The sequence below is a fragment of the Thamnophis sirtalis genome, unplaced genomic scaffold, assembly GCF_051295495.1.
Source record: "Thamnophis sirtalis isolate CommonGarterSnake01/CBP01778 unplaced genomic scaffold, rThaSir2_p1.2 scaffold_3, whole genome shotgun sequence".
NCBI lineage: Eukaryota > Metazoa > Chordata > Lepidosauria > Squamata > Natricidae > Thamnophis > Thamnophis sirtalis.
The window spans coordinates 125,851,982-125,870,017 of NW_028261383.1; the positions used below are offsets into that span (position 1 = coordinate 125,851,982).

General features: G+C 47.0%; 2 protein-coding genes across 4 annotated transcripts in view; both read left to right on the forward strand.

Moving 5' to 3' along the window:
- The window catches only part of JPT1 (Jupiter microtubule associated homolog 1), a 31,801-nt gene that overhangs the window by 13,206 nt on the left and 559 nt on the right, over positions 1-18,036 (forward strand). The window contains exons 2-5 of one of the 3 annotated variants that reach the window (XM_087709972.1): positions 11,703-11,848; positions 12,600-12,694; positions 14,674-14,695; positions 16,356-16,529. In XM_087709972.1, coding sequence (XP_087566098.1) covers positions 11,703-11,848; positions 12,600-12,694; positions 14,674-14,695; positions 16,356-16,529 — 437 coding nt within the window. The remainder of the gene's footprint in view (positions 1-11,702; positions 11,849-12,599; positions 12,695-14,673; positions 14,696-16,355; positions 16,530-18,036) is intronic. The other 2 variants (XM_087709973.1, XM_087709974.1) reach the window with 2 other exon arrangements.
- Positions 1,738-7,813, forward strand: LOC148048163 (uncharacterized). The gene is made up of 3 exons (XM_087711769.1): positions 1,738-4,490; positions 6,105-7,091; positions 7,528-7,813. Exons 2-3 carry the CDS (start codon positions 6,184-6,186, stop codon positions 7,811-7,813), a joined length of 1,194 nt encoding a protein of 397 aa, XP_087567895.1. The 5' UTR covers positions 1,738-4,490; positions 6,105-6,183.

Below are 18,036 nucleotides of genomic sequence, written 5' to 3' on the forward strand. Positions count from 1 at the left end.
CCCTTGCTGGATGATTTCCAAGGGTTCTGTCAACACTTTCGGATGATGTTTGAGGATCCCATCAAGGGAGAAACGCTAACTAGGCGACTGAAGGCATTAAGGCAGGGTCGTGGATCTTTGCAGGAGTACGTAAGCAAATTCCGGCTGCTGAGTTAGGACTCAGCATGGAATGAACCAGCGCTTATGGACACCTTTCAGGATGGCTTGTCCGATGAGTTACAAGATGAGCTGGCGAGGGTGGACAGGCCACCGACGTTTGACTCGTTAGTTCATTTGTGCCTTCGTATTAATGCTCGGCTGCAGAGGAGGAGCCCTCGCCGTGCATCACAGGGAACAGCTAGGATGCCAGTTGCCCAGGAGTCTGCTGTAGCACGGGAGGAGCCCATGGAGTTGGGTGTGATCAGACCCCGATTGTCACGCACAGAGATGGACAGGCGGCGTGCGGGGGGCCTGTGCTTTTATTGTAGGGATCCTGGACACGTTGCTGCGAGTTGTCCTAAGAACAGAAGGGCTGTGCGACCTGCGGCCACCCCGCAACAACGGAATTCCGTGTCGGGAAGCGAGCGGGCCCCGATCTAAGGGAGACCTTAGGTCAGGCACAAACGGACACTGAGATAAGCGGACCGCCACGGCACCTGATTCTAGCAGCGCACATCTTCTTCTCCGGTAGTCAGTGGGGTATTCCAGTGCACGCCATAGTGGATTCCGGGGCTACCACGAATTTTATGGATGCGGCGTTTGCTACAGCACATAATGTCCCTTTGTGTCCCGTGGAACCGCCGATGCGGGTTGAAACTATAGAGGGTCGGTTGCTTTTGTCTGGACTTGTCACGACTGCCACGCAACCCTTGCGTTTGGCCCTCGGGGAGCATGAGGAGGTCATCCAATTCTATGTGGCGTCGGGCTTGCATTTTCCCTTGGTCGGTTGGCTTGGCTGCGGACGCACGACCCTCAGATCTATTGGTCGCAAAATCTGATCACGTTTCCGTCCTTGCAATGCGTCGACCACATCCGGCAGGTTTGTGCAACCCAGTTATCCAGCCCTGCCAAGGTGGAGGTGCCCCCAGATTTGGTGGAGTTCACGGATGTATTCAGTGAACAGGAGGCGGATCAACTACCACTGCATCGGCCTTACGACTGCCCCATCGACCTGGTACCGGATGTGAAGCTCCCTACGGGGCGATTATACTCCATGTCTGAGCCGGAGTTGGCTGCGTTGCGGGACTTCCTTGATAAAAACCTTGCCCGAGGGTTTATCAGGCCTTCGTCTTCACCCTTGTCTGCCCCGGTTTTGTTCGTGAAAAAGAAGACTGGGGTTCTGAGACTCTGTTGCGACTACCGGCGCTTGAATGCCATCACGGTGTGGAACCGGTACCCGTTGCCTTTAATTTCGGAATTATTGGAGCGTCTATGGGAGGCAACAGTCTTCACAAAGTTGGATTTGCGGAGCGCTGACAACTTGGTGCGCATGAGGGCGGGTGACGAATGGAAGATGGCTTTTGGCACCCGATAAAGACATTTCGAGTATATGGTCATGCTGTTTGGGTTGACCAATGCGCCGGCGGTCTTCCAACATTTTATGAATGACGTCTTCCGGGACTTATTGGACCAGTTTGTCGTCATTTATCTGGACAACATCTTGATTTACTCGACGTCCCGGAAGCACCATCAATGTCATCTGCGGACAGTGTTGCAGCGACTCCGAGAGCACCGTCTGTTCGCAAAACTGGAGAAGTGTCAGTTTTGGCAGACCACCATTGAGTTCCTGGGGCATCGTATTTCTTCCGAGGGCATCGCGATGGAGCCGGGTAAGGTGGAGGCGATGTGTAGTTGGCAACCTCCTCGACGTATGAAGGATGTGCAGAGACTCCTCGGGTTTGCCAACTACTATCGGACTTTCATTCCCAGATTTGCTCTTTTGACGGTGCCCCTCACTCGGCTCCTGCAAAAGAAAGTGCCGTTTTGCTGGGGTCCTGCTGAGCAGCGAGCGTTCCTGGACCTGAAGCAGGCGTTTATGCAGAAGCCGATCCTGAGGCACCCTGATGCCCATCGTCCATTTGTCGTGGAAGCGGATGCGTGGGTGTGGTGTTACTGCAGGCTCACGCCTCTGATGGAACCCTTTTCCCTTGTGCTTACTACTCTCGGAAACTCAATCCTTCCGAGCGCAATTATGCCATCTGGGAGAAGGAGTTGTCAGCTATCAAGGTGGCGTTCGAGGCCTGGCGGCATCACCTGGAGGAGACCAGGCACCAGATAGTGGTCCGGACGGATCATCGGAACTTAGAATTTCTGACTACGGCACGTAAACTGAACCAACGTCAGATTCGGTGGTCTTTGTTCTTTGCCCGGTTCAATTTCAAGGTGACGTACATTCCTAGCGGATTGAATCAAAGGGAAGATGCCCTGTCTAGAAAACCCGAATATTCTGACCTTGCGGACTCGCTTCCACCCAGGACTGTGTTACCCGCCCAATCGCTCGCTGCAGTTAAGGAACCCGTGGATGTCCAGTCGCTGATAAGGGAGGCGCAGCGGAATGATGAGTGGGTGAATCAACGGACGGGGGAGATAGGGCCGGATTCCCCATGGACTTTTGAGGATGAACTTTGGAAGTATAGGAACCGGCTCTATGTGCCCGCAGGACCAGTCCGTGGCCTGATTCTCTCTCAGTGTCATGATACTCCAGCAGCGGGACATTTTGGGGTGTTCAAAACATTGAATCTGGTCTCTCGTACATTTTGGTGGCCTTGATTACGAGACGATGTGCACAAGTATGTGACGTCATGTGTTCAATGTCGACAGGCCAAGGCAGCGACGGGGGCTCCCCCAGGGTTATTGCAGCCCTTACCGACCCTGGACAGGCCCTGGGGAGCTGTGTCCATGGACCTTTTGACTGAGTTGCCTCCCTCATCAGGGTTTACCACGATCCTTGTGGTAGTGGACATGCTCACTAAGATGGCGCATTTCATTCCCTACCGTAGATTACCGACGGCCCGCACCACGGCCGGCATGTTCATCCAACATGTATTTCGCTTGCATGGCTTGCCTGATCGAGTCGTGTTGGATCGGGGGACACAATTTACAGCGCAGTTTTGGACAGGGCTGATGGAGGCTCTCGATGTACAAGTCTGTTTGTCCTCAGCGCACCATCCCGAAACTGATGGGGGCACGGAAAAGGTGATTGGGATTCTGGAACAATATTTGCGCTGCTTTGTAAATAAGCAGCAGAACAATTGGGCAGAGTACCTGTCCGTGGCGGAGTTTGCCTTTAACAACTCTCTGCATACCTCCACACGGATGACGCCATTTATGGCGAATATGGGATTTCACCCTCGGTTTTTCCCTCTCACCCAAGTGGATTCCCCGGTTCCCGCAGCACAGGACTTCCTCTCTGAGTTCAGGCGGTTCACCACATGGTACGTCGTTACCTGAACCAGGCCAAGGACGATTATAAAAAAAACAGCAGATAAATCTCAGCGGGCGGTGCCGGAATTGGCTGTAGGCGATCGTGTGTGGCTGTCCACACGACATCTTCCATCCCATCGGCCAGCGAAGAAGTTGGATGACTGATATATTGGACCGTTTCCTGTGAAGGCCATCATCAACCCCGTGGCATATCGCTTGACTCTCCCACATTCGATGCGAGTGCACCCGGTGTTTCATCGCTCGCTCTTGATCCCGGAACGATCGGCTTGTCCTCTTCGCCGACCCTCGTCCCCTCAACCGTCGTTGGAGGAGGAGGACAGGCGGCCTTCACACACTGTGGTCCAGATCCGTGATTCTAGATAGCTCAAGGGACGATTTCAATATTTAGTGGACTGGGGGCATGAGGGGTCGGGTGGGGGAACCTGGACCAACGCCACGGAAGTGCATGCCCCTGCTCTAGTGAGAGCCCATCATGCGGACAACCCATCCCGACCGCATCCGAGCCATTAGACCCGGGGAAAGGGCCCTGCGGTGAGGGATAGTGTTGTGACTCGACTAGAGCCTTGGGAGCTGTTATCAGACTCTGACAGCGAGGGAGATTTTGAGTCATGTTTGGAAGAGGAGGAGGGTTCTGGACAGGGGTCTGCCTCCGAGCAGGGCTCAGAGAGACTAGTTGGTCCCCAGGTAATGGCTGAGCCTTGGGCTAGTGGGGAGGACATAAGAGAGACTGAGCCTTGGAGCAGTGGGGAGGAGACAAGAGAGGCTGAGCAAGACCCCTTCTGTGAATATTTTCAGGATGCACGTAGGAGACGAGCTGACAGGCGTAAGGCACAACGGAGGACTCCCGAGGAGGTGATTGCAACCAGATGTGCCTCGTTAGAGGCTTCCCTTAGGGATAAAAGGACTGGTGGTGCTGCGCCCTCCTTGCAGAAGTCAACGTTCCTTGATCCTGGATTGTAGTTTCTTTGCTGTGCACTTCGAAAAGTGTTTGGACTTCTGTAACCCTGCTTCGGAGAAACTTTGAGAAGAAGGGCTTTGCTTCCGTTTGGATTCGTCTTGTATTTACCGTAAGAGACATTTCTGTTTGAGACTGTTTATCTTCTGGCAAAGACTTTAATTAGTTTAGTTTGGCTCGCAGCCATTTTGAAACTGAGAACTGATAAAGAGAATTCCCTTTCCTTTTATTTGCCTGTTGTCTGTTAACAAATGAAGGAAGGGGGAACAGAACAGTTAAGTATATTGATATGGAAGCATAAATACCATCAACATAGAATGGAGTTTGCTCAGAAGCTGAAATACACCAATGAGAGGAAGAGTGGGAAACAGAGGAGAGAAGAAAGATTGGAAGAGAGGGATAGGAGAGAGGGTAAGGGGGGAAGATGAGGATAAGGAGGAATGGACTGAAGAGAGAGGAGAAGGAGAAAGGAAAGGGACGTAGAGTAGAAAAGGATGATGGAGTGAAGAAAGGAGGTAGGAGAGAGGTAGAAGAAAGAGGAGAGCAGAAGAGCTAATAATGGGTTTTTATCTTTCTGGGTGTTGATGACAAGAGGAACTGATGTAATTACTACTTAATACAATAGGATATTGGCTATGTAATAGTATACATGTGATTATATGTTATGAAAATGGAAAATAAAAAAAGTATATTTCAAAATTAGAAGATTTAAGGCTACCATCAGCCCTTCCCCCTCCAGGTCCCGATCCCCTCGCAGGCTTCCAGTCCTGGATGAGGCCCGGGCAGTATCCCCAGGTATCCCAAGGGGCTCAGGCAGAAGGCACAGCTCCCTATCGCCCCCCCCTTATTTCCTGCACTTCCATCTGAGTCTAGGGCTGACCCCTTTGGGCGCAGGGCCCCCAGCCCAGCTAGGCATCGGTTGGCACCACTATCCCCTGAACCCAGGGAATATTCACAGCCTCCAGAGCTCCACCCTGCCTTGCCTGAGCTTCCCAATAGCTTTCCGGAGATGTTAGCCAGGGCCTTACCCCAAGTGATGGCCTCTGGGATAAATCAGCAGCCTCAGAGTTCCAGGAGTAGGTCTTCCCAGGACCAGCCCAGGGGCCACCAAAATCGCCCCAGTGCATCTGCTGCCAGAGGAGCCAGGTCTCCCTCCCCCTTTACTGCCAGTGAGGCTTCCGAATTAGAGGAGGGAGAGTTGAAGGAGGTGGGGTTCTCTTGACGATGAGGAGGCCCAGGCAGAGGACAACTCAACCATCGCTGGCCTTTCCCCCCCTCCTTATTTAGCTCCTTGCTTCGTAAGACAAGGGCCACAGCAGACCTGGGCCCCCGCCCCCCAGATTCCAGGCCTGCGTCTGCCACGCCTAGCACTAGCAAGGGTAAGAAGAAGGGGCCCTTCCAGAGACCACCGGTGGAAAAGGAGGAGATTCCTACTCCAGATATGTTTCTAGAGGTGCTTAAATCTCAGTGGGTGAAGCCATTTCCCCAATCCAGGGGGAAATGAGAGCAAATTCTATAATCTTAACCCTACCTTTGCCCAAGCTCTCCAGGTTCCCAAGCTGGACACCCCGGTTGCCACCTTAGCTTCAGCGTCAGCGGTGATCACATGGGACATCGCCAACTGCCTCAAGGCAGAGGCCAAGAAGGCAGACATAGTGCTACGTAAGACCTTCCAGGCAATAACCTGGGCCATTAGGGCAGCAGCTTCAGCGTCTTTCTTCAACAGGTCTACGGTGCTGTGGTTGGAACAGCTGAGGGACAGGACTCCGGCCACAGAAGTTCGTTTGTTGCAGGACATCTCTAAGATGCTGGCAGCCACGCAGTTCTCAGCAGATGCCACCCTGGATGCAGTTAAGTATGCGTCTCGGGCAATGTCATCTTCAGTGGTGTCTAGGCACCTGCTGTGGTTACGCCACTGGCAGGCGGAGTCCGGGGCTAAGTGGCACTTGACAGAAGCAGACTACACCGGTGACAAGCTGTTCGGGACTGCGTTGGATCCTATCCTGGTGGAGGATAAGAACAAACGGAAGGTTTTCCCGGTGACTACCAGACTTTCAGATCTCCGGCATGCTCTGTACCCCAGGAGAACTTCGTACCGCCTGCCTGAAGTGGAGAACCAGAACCAGAGGTACCAGAACCCCAGGTTCCACAGGCAGGGGGATAGGCAGTTTCCTAGAGACAGGTTCAGAGCAAACGTCCCTTTCGAGGAGGAGGCGGTTGCCCATTCCGCGGGTTCAAGTGATCCATCCGCGGATTACCTCATTGGCAGTCGCCTCTCCCTTTTCGCGGCTAACCGGGAACAAGTCACCTCGGATGAGTGGGTCCTCCAGACTGTAAAGCTCGGGCTGCAGTTGGAGTTCCGCTCGCTACCCCCTAGTAAGTTCCGCACCTTTGCCTCCTCCACGGATCCAGCCAAATGGGCCCTTAAGGCCAAGGCCATCAAACACCTGTTAGATATCAGGGCCATTGAGAGGGTCCCAGAGAGGGAGAAGGGCTCCGGTTTCTACTCGAATCTGTTCCTAGTCCCCAAGAGTTCAGGGGGGTGGAGAGCCATCCTGGATCTTAAACTACTCAATTCCAGGGTGGTCTACCGTAGGTTCAAGATGGCCTCCTTGAAATCCATTTTAGAGGGCATCCGACAGGGCGACTTCTTGGCCTCCATTGATCTCACGGAAGCCTACCTTCACATCAGAATCGCCCCGGAACAGCGCAGGTTCCTTAGGTTTTCCCATGAGGGCAACCATTTCCAATATAGGGCCCTTAAGGCCTGGCCTCAGCCCCCAGGACCTTTACCAAGATGCTGGCTACAGCCGCAGATCACCTGGGCTCCTTCCCAGTCCGACTGTTTTGTTACCTAGATGACATCCTTGTCCTAGCCAGGTCCCCAGACTCTGCCAAGCAGGACCTGGGGACCACCATTGACACCCTCAGGTCCCTGGGATTCTCTATCAACCTGGAGAAGAGCCACCTGGTCCCATCCACCAGGCTCCAGCACCTAGGATCCATTATAGATTCAGTGGCTGGGGAGGTCTTCCTTTCTCAAGATCGAAGGGACAGCATTGTGCAGCTGATTCATGAGGTTCACAAATTACGCTCTGTCCCTGTAGTTCTTCTTTCCAGGCTCCTTGGGAAATTCATTTCTTGCATAGGGATCGTGCCATGGGCTCGACTACAAGCCAGGGAGCTTCAGTGGTTCCTATTCCCATACCAGAGAGCTGGGACGAGCGACACCAGCTTCAAGGTTCGAGTGCCACCCCAGGTACTACTCTCGCTCTGTTGGTGGCTGACCCCAGCATTAAGCAAAGGATGCCTCTTCAAAGATCCAGTAAGAAAGGTACTCACAACGGACGCAAGCCTATTCGGCTGGGGAGCACACCTGGAGACCCAGATAGCCCAGGGTCGCTGGACTCCCAACAGACCTGTGCAACAACATAAACTGGTTGGAGCTCAGGGCCATCCACCTGGCCCTACGCCACTTCAAGAGCATGGTGACCGGTCATCATGTCCTCGTCCTGACAGACAACGTGGCGGCCAAGGCCAACGTGAACAGACAAGGGGGCACCCATTCCAAGGCTCTTCACGACTGGGGAACTGGGCAGAGAGGCATCTCCAGTCCATCAGAGGGGAGCACATCTCCGGGACAGAGAACCAGCGAGCGGATTGCCTCAGCAGGGAGACGGTCGACAACGGGGAGTGGCAGCTTCATCCTTCAATCTTCCTACAGATCTGCGAGAGGTTCGGGCACCCGACGGTGGATCTCTTTGCAACCCCAGCAAATGCCCAGCTGCCGAGATTCGTATCGAGGTTCCCGACCAGGGGAGCCATGAACACGGACGCCCTTCGATACAGATGGCCACCTGGTCTTCTCTACGCCTTTCCCCCCCTTCCTCTCATTCCCGGGGTTCTGAGGAGGGTGGTGTCAGAGGGAGCAAAGGTCATCCTAGTGGCTCCCTTCTGGCCACGCTGTCCCTGGCTAGCAGACCTAATGGAGCTGTCCTCAGCCCCCCACTGGAGGATCCCCCCGGGGGAGGTGTCCATACACCAGGGCTCTCTGGAGCATCCGGATCCGAATGGCTCCATCTGACCGTCTGGCGATTGAGCGGGAACAGCTGAAGGAGGCACATTTTTCTGCGAAGGTCATTAAGACCGTCGAGGCTTCCAGGAGGCAGTCCACCACTTGAATATACAACACCTCCTGGGTTGCTTTCGCGGACTGGTGCCAAGCTAGGGATCTTAGCCCAGCTTCGGCCTCCATCCCACAGGTTCTGGACTTCCTCCAGGAAGGACTGGAGAATGGTTTGGCCCCCAGTACCCTTAGAAGACAGCTCTTTCCACGGTTCTGGGGGGGGATTGCTCCCCCCTTGTCCCAACATCCGGTCCTTAAGCGCTTCCTCAAGGGAGCGGTGAATCTGAAACCCCCAGTGGTCCATCGATTCCCCACCTGGGACCTTCCCACAGTCCTCCAGGCATTGACGGAGGCAACCCTTGAGGGAAGTTTCCCTACAATTCCTGACCCTTAAAGTCGTCTTCTTGGTTGCCATCACCTCAGCCAGGAGAGTATCTGAGATCAACGCTCTCTCCAGCAGAGCGGATCTCTGCACCTTTCTAGAGAACCGGGTCATCCTCAGACTGGACCCCGCGTTCATGCCCAAGGTCAATTCCCCCTTCCACAGGGCTCTAGAGGTAGTTCTGCCGGACTTCTGTCCACAGCCCTCCAGGGATAGAGAAAGATCTTGGCACAAGTTGGACGTCAGAAGAGCCTTGCGCATCTACCTGAAGCGCATGGCCCCCTTTAGGCGTTCGGAAGCCCTCTTCGTTTCTTATCAACCATCCACCCAAGGTGCCAAGGTTTCCCCAGCCACCATTAGCAGGTGGATTAGAGCGGCCATCTCACAGGCCTACCTGGCCCGAGGACTCCAAGTCCCAGAGGGCATCACAGCGCACTCCACCAGAAGTGCGGCCACCTCAGCAGCCTGGACCACCCAGGCACCCATAGAGGAGATTTGCAGGGCTGCTGCCTGGTCTTCTCCCTCGCCTTTCATCAGGCATTACCGGCTAGATGCGTACGCCTCAGCGGAAACAGCCTTTGGCAGGAGGGTTTTGCAGGGAGTCCTTGACTCTCGAGGGGCTCAGGCCCATTCACTCCCTCCCAGGACATCTAGCTTTGGTATGTCCCATCTGTTACTTCTCCCACACCTCACTTCGGAAACTGGCAGTTGGTCTTACCTGAACTGCATGTTTAGAAGAAGATGTGGGAGGAGTCACTTCCCCCCCTGTGTTAGGGCGCTCTGCGTCAGGGGCCTGAGCTAGCTCAATGGTGAAGCAATGGCAGGCAGGCAGGAAGGATGTGTGCTTGTGCTGTCCTTTCCTTCCAGGTGCTCGGCTACGGTCCATCGGTTAATCTGGGGAGGTCAGAAGGAGGAACGTGTAGCCTCGAAAGATTACCTCAGTCTCCTAGGCAAAAGGGCTGGGTTAATACCCATCTGTTACTCCTCCCACACCTTCTTCTAAACATGCAGTTCAGGTAAGATCAACTGCCACTCTCATGCTCTTTATTACTTAGCTTAAATGTTACCATACTGAAAATGACTACTCCAGTTTTCCAGCCTTTCTTTTGTATTCAAGGAATTATTAAATATTTTTTTAAAAAGTTTATGATTAAAAAATTAATTACAAAAAACCATGGTGATACTGAGTTTAAAAGTAGCTGTTTGCAGCATATACACCTGCTTGAGCATTACTATGGACTACAACCTACGCAGTGAAAATGAAGTATTGGAACATAGCTATCGCCATAATAATGCAGGGGACTATGATTGCATGATAAGGGATGCAGTGGCTCAGTGGACGCTGAGCTTGTCAATCAGAAAGGTTGGCATTTTGGTGGTTCGAATCTCTAGAGCCACATAATGGAGTGAGCTCCAGTTACTTGTCCCAACTTTTGCCAACCTAGCAGTTTGAAACCATGTAAAGATGCAAGTAGAAAAATAGAGACCACTTTGGTGGGAAGGTAACAGTGTTCTGTGCACCTTCGGCATTGAGTCATGCCAGCCACACGACCATGGAGATGTCTGGACAGCGCTCACTCCTCGGCTTAGAAACAGAGATGAGCACACACACACCCGAGTTGGGAACAACTAGCACATATGTGCGAGGGGAACCGTTACCTTATGATTGTATGATCCCAGAGATATAATATTCTGAAGGCCATGGGAATTGTAGAGAAGGAAGTCTTATAGACATCAAGGAGCCCCCTCCCCAATTCAGTTTATTTTTCTTGTGGATCCCATGCTATAGTCTTAAAATTAAAAACTTGGTGATTGTATAAACAGCCTCATCTGCAAGAAGGAAATGGATATTGATGTCATCTGAATGGCTGTGCATGTTTCTAGAATGTTGAAAGTATGTGGGTGTGGATTCACAAAATGGATACCATTGGCTGTTCACAAAAGGACTGACATAATAGGCATGTCCACTCACAAACATCCACATTTCACAAGTGGCATTAGCCCTATCTCCCAAAATGGTCTCCATCATCCACTAAAGCCATTGTGGGGCCCAAAGGCACTCCTGGACATAACTTTGGTACTAGAAGTGGTGTTTTGCTTTACATCATGACAACTCTGTTGAAAGGCCGGGGGGGGGGGGGCGGAATTAAGATGTAAGATGATATCGACTGTCTACTAAATACCAAGGAGATGTCTGGGATTCATTGTCTCTTTTTTGTAAGTTGTCTGTCTAATAAGCTTCACAACAGAAATAATTCTGGAAACACATCTTTGTTTTTAACCAAGCCTTATCTATGAGATATTGGCTTATCATATAATCTGAAAATAATTATCAATGTAAGTATCTACTTAGCTCTTTGTTTGTTGGAATTACCTCTCTTGCACATGTAGCTCAATGCTTCAGAAAGAATGTAGGAAGCTGCCCTCTACACCTGGTCCATTTGTCCATCTAGATCACCTGCTGGATCTGGGACCTGCAGCAATCTGTGTAAATGTTTTCCCCTTTTCATTTGTTCTTTCTTCTTAGTCTTCTGAAACATACATTTTAAACAGTAATTTGTGTGAGAATGTCTTAACTGAAATGAAAAAAATTAGGGTCATATAGGCCCTTGTCTCAAGTCGTGATTGTACATCAGTATTTCAGTCATTTGGTTGGAGCAAAATGGAATTTATGGTTCCTGCCATATCTTTCTAATACATTGAGAAACAATCTCAATGAGTGGTGAATGAACACACTATATTTTATAACATATATGTAAGTTCTCCTTGGTACTATTGTTTCTTAATACAAATAAAATGCATTATTCTTTTTCTAGGGTTCTCCGCCCCCCAGGTGGTGGTTCTAATTTCAACATAGGGTTTGATTTGCCAAAAGATCAGCAAGGAGGAAAAAGGAACAAGATGGCATCTTCCATTTTTGGGACTCCAGAAGAAAATCCGCCATCTTGGGCTAAGTCAACAGGTAAAAGGTTCCTTTCTTAAAGAAGTTGTGGATGCTTATGTATTTAAATTTGGATTTAGCTCTTCTATTAAAAATAGACACGATATGGCAGATGAGATGGGCTTAAACAACTTGAACTGGTTCAGAGGATTTATATTCCTTCCTTTTATTGTTAACAATCTTGATCTTTAATTCCATTGGATGTTGTTGTAGAATTTGGTTCTTCTCTTTTCAATTTTGCCTTCTCTCCCAAAAGCTTCTTTGAGGCTTTGGAAAATCCAAAGTCATTAATCAGGTTGTTCTCTTAGTTTATGATTTATATTTCCACATTAATTTTCAAAATTCTAACCATTTTCTTTTCTATATTGAGCAGAAAGTCTTTATATGTGTCATTCTCTTACTTGTCATTTCCACTTTAGCAGCCTTCTTTGCGCAAAAACCCCACACTTTGTTTTTACTATTTACTGTTTCTGGTTGTAATATTTCTACATCAGACAAAATTTGTTTCACATCTGTCACTACTTCATTAATATTTTTGACAATAGTCTATTCATAGTAGCATCACCATTCCCAGCATTGAAGTTGCTAATTTCTGACTCCTTTCTTCAATTTCCTGGGACATTTGAGATGTTATAAGCTAATTTCTCCCCTTATTAGAATGCTTGCCCTTGTTGAAATGTGTTCACATACACTGTTTTAAATGATAAGTGGCTGAATGCTTTCTATTATGCTTTGCTGTACTTGACATGTCTCATTCAATGATAACTTGCAGCCAAGCCCACTGAAGTTGAGGATAATTCTGAAGTAGTTGTATCTGAAAGGAGAGGTTCTTCTGATGCAAGCTCTGGTGACTATGTAATTCCAAAGGTAAGCGTTGCTTTCCTTTAAATCATGAATATATTGTAGTGGCTAATTATTGTGCCTAATAGCACATCCCTTGTTCTGTCTTGAATTAGCGTATGTTCTTACGATGACGGAGTTTTAATACTTTTATCAACAATATCAGGAATGGAGAATCTTTGGTCACCAGATGTTGTTGATCTACAACTCCCCATTGAGCATACTGGCTTTGCTGCTGGGAATTGTTGTTCTGCAAAATCTGAAAGCTACAAGTTAATCCATCCCTTTTCTTTAATATCTGTTTAGGTGGGGGAATTAAATAGGAAATCTGTGTTCTGCATGTGCTATGTCGCACACTTTTCAATTTGTGAGGAATGGTTTTAATCTAGAACTCATTCTCCTATTAATACAGGTGACCATTTATATAATAATATCGCCATAATCTATGAAGTCGTTGCACTTTTTAATACTTGCTATATTTTGCTTTTAAGATAGCTCACATTAACATTAGCAAGAAGAAGAAAAAATTCTGTTCCATCCCTGCTCTATCATGTACATGATAGCAACCTGAATTGATAAACTCATTACAATTGGCAACATGTTTAATGTTCCTCAAATTAGAGTATATGATTAAGAATTTGAGTTAGGATTGCTATCAGAACATGGGTCTGTTGTTCGATGATACTATAGCTTTTGTGAAACTAGTGTTCCTTTGCTTATTATAACAATTTCTAGTTGTTACAATTTATACATTTTAGTATTTCTGTGAACTCTTCAATTCTTTAATGAATCATCTAACATAAAAGTAAAAAAAAAAATTGCCATCATTCTCTCCACTATTCCGATTCACTGATCCAGAAACTGTGAAGGGTAGTTGCTAGAGAAATAGTGCATATTATCTAAACTGAATCTGTTTATAATATATTCTCATTTAAACATGTAGACTTTATCCCCTCTTCTGTTCATTTTTAAAATGTTGATCAAGTTTGTCTATGTTTTATTTTAAGCTAGATTGCTTTCTTTCTTTACGTAGTTCTTTTTTGTAATTCCTATGAAAATGGTTTTATATACTAATTCAAACTGTTTCAGCAACACATTATAAAAATGTAATATATAGATTGATTTCTCTCTATTCTTAAGTGATAAATATTAAATTGTTGCCATTAAATGAGACATTTGCTATGCCAGCTTCAGGGCAATACATTAAAATTCCTTGAGTACAGTTACTTAAATGGCCTGACCTAGAATTTTGCTATACAAATCCTATAAGCAGCAGAAGTTCTAGTGTTGTGTCTCTTGTAATTCCCAGACAATAATACTTGAAAAAATGTACAAGGGCAGAAGAACTCCCTTCAGGAAATCCTTTTCTGCTGCCAGTAGTGGTGATGGTGATTGCATAGCTACGAGGAGCATATCTTTGAATGTAGTACAAGTAGTTCGCATTTAGTGACTTTCATTTAGCAACCATTTACAGTTGTGATGATGAAAAAATAATTTTACAATGAATTATCTCATTTATGGCCTTCACATGTTGTAAAGCGAAGGAAAACTGAAGATCATAAACTGTTACAGTTTCACTGAGTGACTGCTTTGCTTAACAACCAAATTGCCAGTCCCTAAATAATTGTCACTAATTGAGGATAACCTGTAATGCACTTAGGGAGTGATTGAATGATCCAAATAGCCTTGGTTGCTCTCAAACAATTGACTGTTCAGAAGATAAGACCAAAGCATAAATTGTACCAAGGCCCAAAGGACAAGTTACCTAAACGTCAGCATTCAAAAATAGTTATTCTGTAAATATAAGCAATTTTCCTGTCTGGCTCAAGTTTTAGAATCAGTAGTTTTAAGATTGAAAAAATATATGTCCATTTTATGTTGTATGTATAGAACCTCTAATTGCACTTTTGGTGCTGTGTTAAAAAAATTAAGGCATTCAACTGTAAATAATTTATTTGATAATTAATAGTTACAAAACTTAAGAAATATTTTTTGTTTGTTTGCAGGGTGTGGAAAGTGAGGCTCCTGGTAAGTATCTCCCTACCTGCAAACGCTACCCCTTGCTTCTAAGCTTTTAAAAAGTTCTTCCCAACTTGAAGAATTATCACTGATTGAAAGCAAGAACTGTAGGGGAGGCTCAAAGAATAAATTTATTTAGACAGTCTGGAAAGAACTCTTAAAAGATTGGTGTTATCACATTGCAGTGCTGCCTGTCAGCTCTGTGGCCTCTTGGTCTTTTACTAGGTAAAAGAAAGAGATTTGGAGAAATGCAATAGGTTATTTGCACATTTTAAAATGTAGTATTGGAATCCTTTTTATAAAAAGGAACCATTAGGGAGTTTAATAAGCTATGTTTAAACTAATCCTGCAATAGCAGAATATATAGTCAGATCACAGTGGAAAAGGATGATAGGCTACACTAAATCCAAAGCATTTTATACATTATTCCTAGAGGACCATCATCCATCTTGGATGGGGATAAATATTTGATATGGCCTGTAAGAGAATGTAAGACACTATGCTTAGATTGCCACATGCAACTTTAAATGGACAACTTCAGTTCAATTTACATGAAACAATCACTTTAGCAAGCCACTCTGCTGGATCATGAACAAGCTTAAGTACTACTGGCATTTCATTGTATAGAGTTATGTTCAGTTTTTCCTTTCAATCAAGGCTGGATGACTTTCTCTGCAATTCCTTGCACTCAACTACTCTTCTGGCATTTTGGAAATTATAATAATAATGATACGAGACATAAGGGAAGCTCTTGTCATTTTTTAGGAATATTCTGCAATAAGACAGACAGCCCAAAATATAAACAGATATTAGTCTGTACTTTCTATAGCTATCTAACTTTACTTACATAACCTGAAATGGATACTGGGCTTTTTTCCATAAATAATTTACTTTTAAAATGGAAAGGTCATCTTTCAGGCATGAAGATTACAATAATGGAAGCAATGAGTATTGCTCATTGCAATAACTAGAATAACTGCTGCCATCTCCTCCTCCAACAGCACCACCATATTTGCTGCCCAGCGCTGCAGCTGAGGTGAAGCTGCCAAAGCTCCCGCTGCCCATGGCAGCAGCAGCGGCTCCCCCTCTGCTCGGAGCACCTGAGCTGGGCACCGCGTTACCCCTGCCCCCTCCTCCGCCGTGCTTTTGAGGAGCCTTTTTATCCTGCTCCCGCCCCTCCGCCGCCTTCCCACTGGCTCCCGTGGCCTCAAGGCTCCTCAAAAGCACGTCGGGGGCACTGGCAGGAGCTTTGGCGGCTTCACCTCAGCCGCAGCGCCGGGCAGAAAATCCGGCGGTGCTGTTAGAAGAGGAGGAGGCAGCAGCAGTTAGTCCGGTGGTGGCGGGGGCTTTGGGGCTTCACAACTACCGTCAGTCGCCCCGTGCTCATCGAAAAAAGTCCAGGGCCAATTTGCCAGTTCGAGCCACCTGCAAAGGACCTCCTCCCAGCTTCTGGAGCCTGTGGCAGTAGAAATCACTGTGCGGGAGTTGAAAAGTGTTGTGCGGTGTTTTCTTGCCATCTGCGCGGCCGCGCACCTGCGCACCTTAGAGGGAACAGTGGCCTTGACTACTAGACCAAACTGGCTCTATCCAAAAGTGTGTAGAAAGTGAAGTAAGTGTCTATCAATGCTCCGCCACAATTGAGAGCTTGATTGTTTCTCCCATCTGCAAGTATTCAGACATGCTGCTATCCTCTGGTCTTCTTGGGAGGAGCAAGCATCTGGAAAAGTGAAAGAGGTTCCACTGAATCAGATCTATTGGGAGTTCTCTTCCAGAAATGTCTTACCTCACTTGGAAGTCCTGCATCTGAATACCTTTTTCAAGGTGTTCATGGCTACTCTACCAGGTGCTAATCTGATACATATTTCTTCACTTCTTGTCTTTTTACTGTAGTTGGTTGATCCCAAAAGGCAGAAGCTATCAACCACCTCAGTGTCTTCATTGTTAATTCTAAGACTGACAGTTATGCCGTCATTAGCTTGATATTCTTTATATTTAAATTTAGTCCAATTTCTTTTCACTGTGCTCCTTCACATTTGCTAGCAGAATGAAAAAACCTCTTCAACAAGCCAAGCACATTGTCCCATTTTACTAGCTGTGGAGCAAAACAGCATTTATACTCAGTTTATTTGAAGAAAAATAAGACATGATTTAGGCTTTCCCATGACTTAAAATTTTAAGAATCGTTAATAATTTAATCATCATAATTTTAGTTACTATCTGTCCACTGCAGGAAGAAGGCCTCTTCCTCATGTTTTCAACTAATATGGTCCTGAGCTTTCTTTTGCCAATTGGGCCTGCAATACTTGCTAATGTTGTCAATCCATCTTGCTTTAAGTCTGTTTTATGGGTGCTTTTTATCAAGTGGGATCCACTCTATGACTGCCTTGGTCCACCTCCCATCAGTTCTTGCTATGTGACCAGCCCATTTCCATTTCAATTCTTTTACTTTCTTGACGATATTGTATACTTTCTTCTATATGCTCCACACTATTTTGTATGAACAAGCAAAAATGATTTAAGTCTCTCTTCACTTATGAGCAACTGCAACTGGAATTGCATTGGTGCCACAATTTAATAGAGATTTTAATAAGAGGTGAGCCATTCACCCCACCTTAACAAATAAATATTTGTCCAAAATTGCCTGAGGTCAAGTACAGCTTCAAAAGTTTGTTATGACAAAAACATACAGCTGTAATCTGTTATTTTTTTAGCATCAGCTTGAAAGACTAGATGTAGTCATTTGTTGCCACATTTTTCTCCTTCATTCCTTAAGGTATTTTTGCCAGTGTTAGACCTGCTGGTTGCATTCAGTTTTATAACACAGTATTAATCTCTGCTACATAAAATGTTCTGTTTAATTGATGTGTTTTTACAGCTCCTTGAATCAAGTAAATGCTGGAAACAAGGTTTCTTGTATTAATACCACATACTCACACATGCTTGCTTGGTTAATATTAGGTAGCTGTGAATTTTTAAAAAAAATCTGTTCCAGTGTGGCTCTTTTACAAAAAGTGCTGTGACAAGGTGAGCCTATTCACAAATGGAGAATCACAAGAAGCCAGAAGTTCAGCATTGCTTTCTTTCAGACAGTGTCTGCACAAATTAGTCTTGCAGTGGATGGCAACAGCAGCAAGGTTGTCTAAGTGGTATTGCTCCCAACGATCTGGTTCCTCATTTTACCGACCTTGGAAGGGTAAAAGACTGAGCCAACCTTGAGCCAGTCAGGATGGTATTCCTGGCAGCGGACAGAGTTAGCCTGCAATACTGCATTCCAAACACTGTGCCACCATGGTTCCTATTGCAGTTCAATTCTAACCACTGAACCACCACAACTCCTATTGCAGTTAAGC

Excerpts from the sequence above, each read along its gene's own strand:
- LOC148048163 (XM_087711769.1), top strand. The coding sequence starts at position 6,184 with ATGCTGGCAGCCACGCAGTTCTCAGCAGATGCCACCCTGGATGCAGTT. Across the intron at positions 7,092-7,527 it reads ATCGCCCCGGAACAGCGCAG|GGATCGTGCCATGGGCTCGA; the intron begins GTTCCTTAGGTT and ends TTTCTTGCATAG.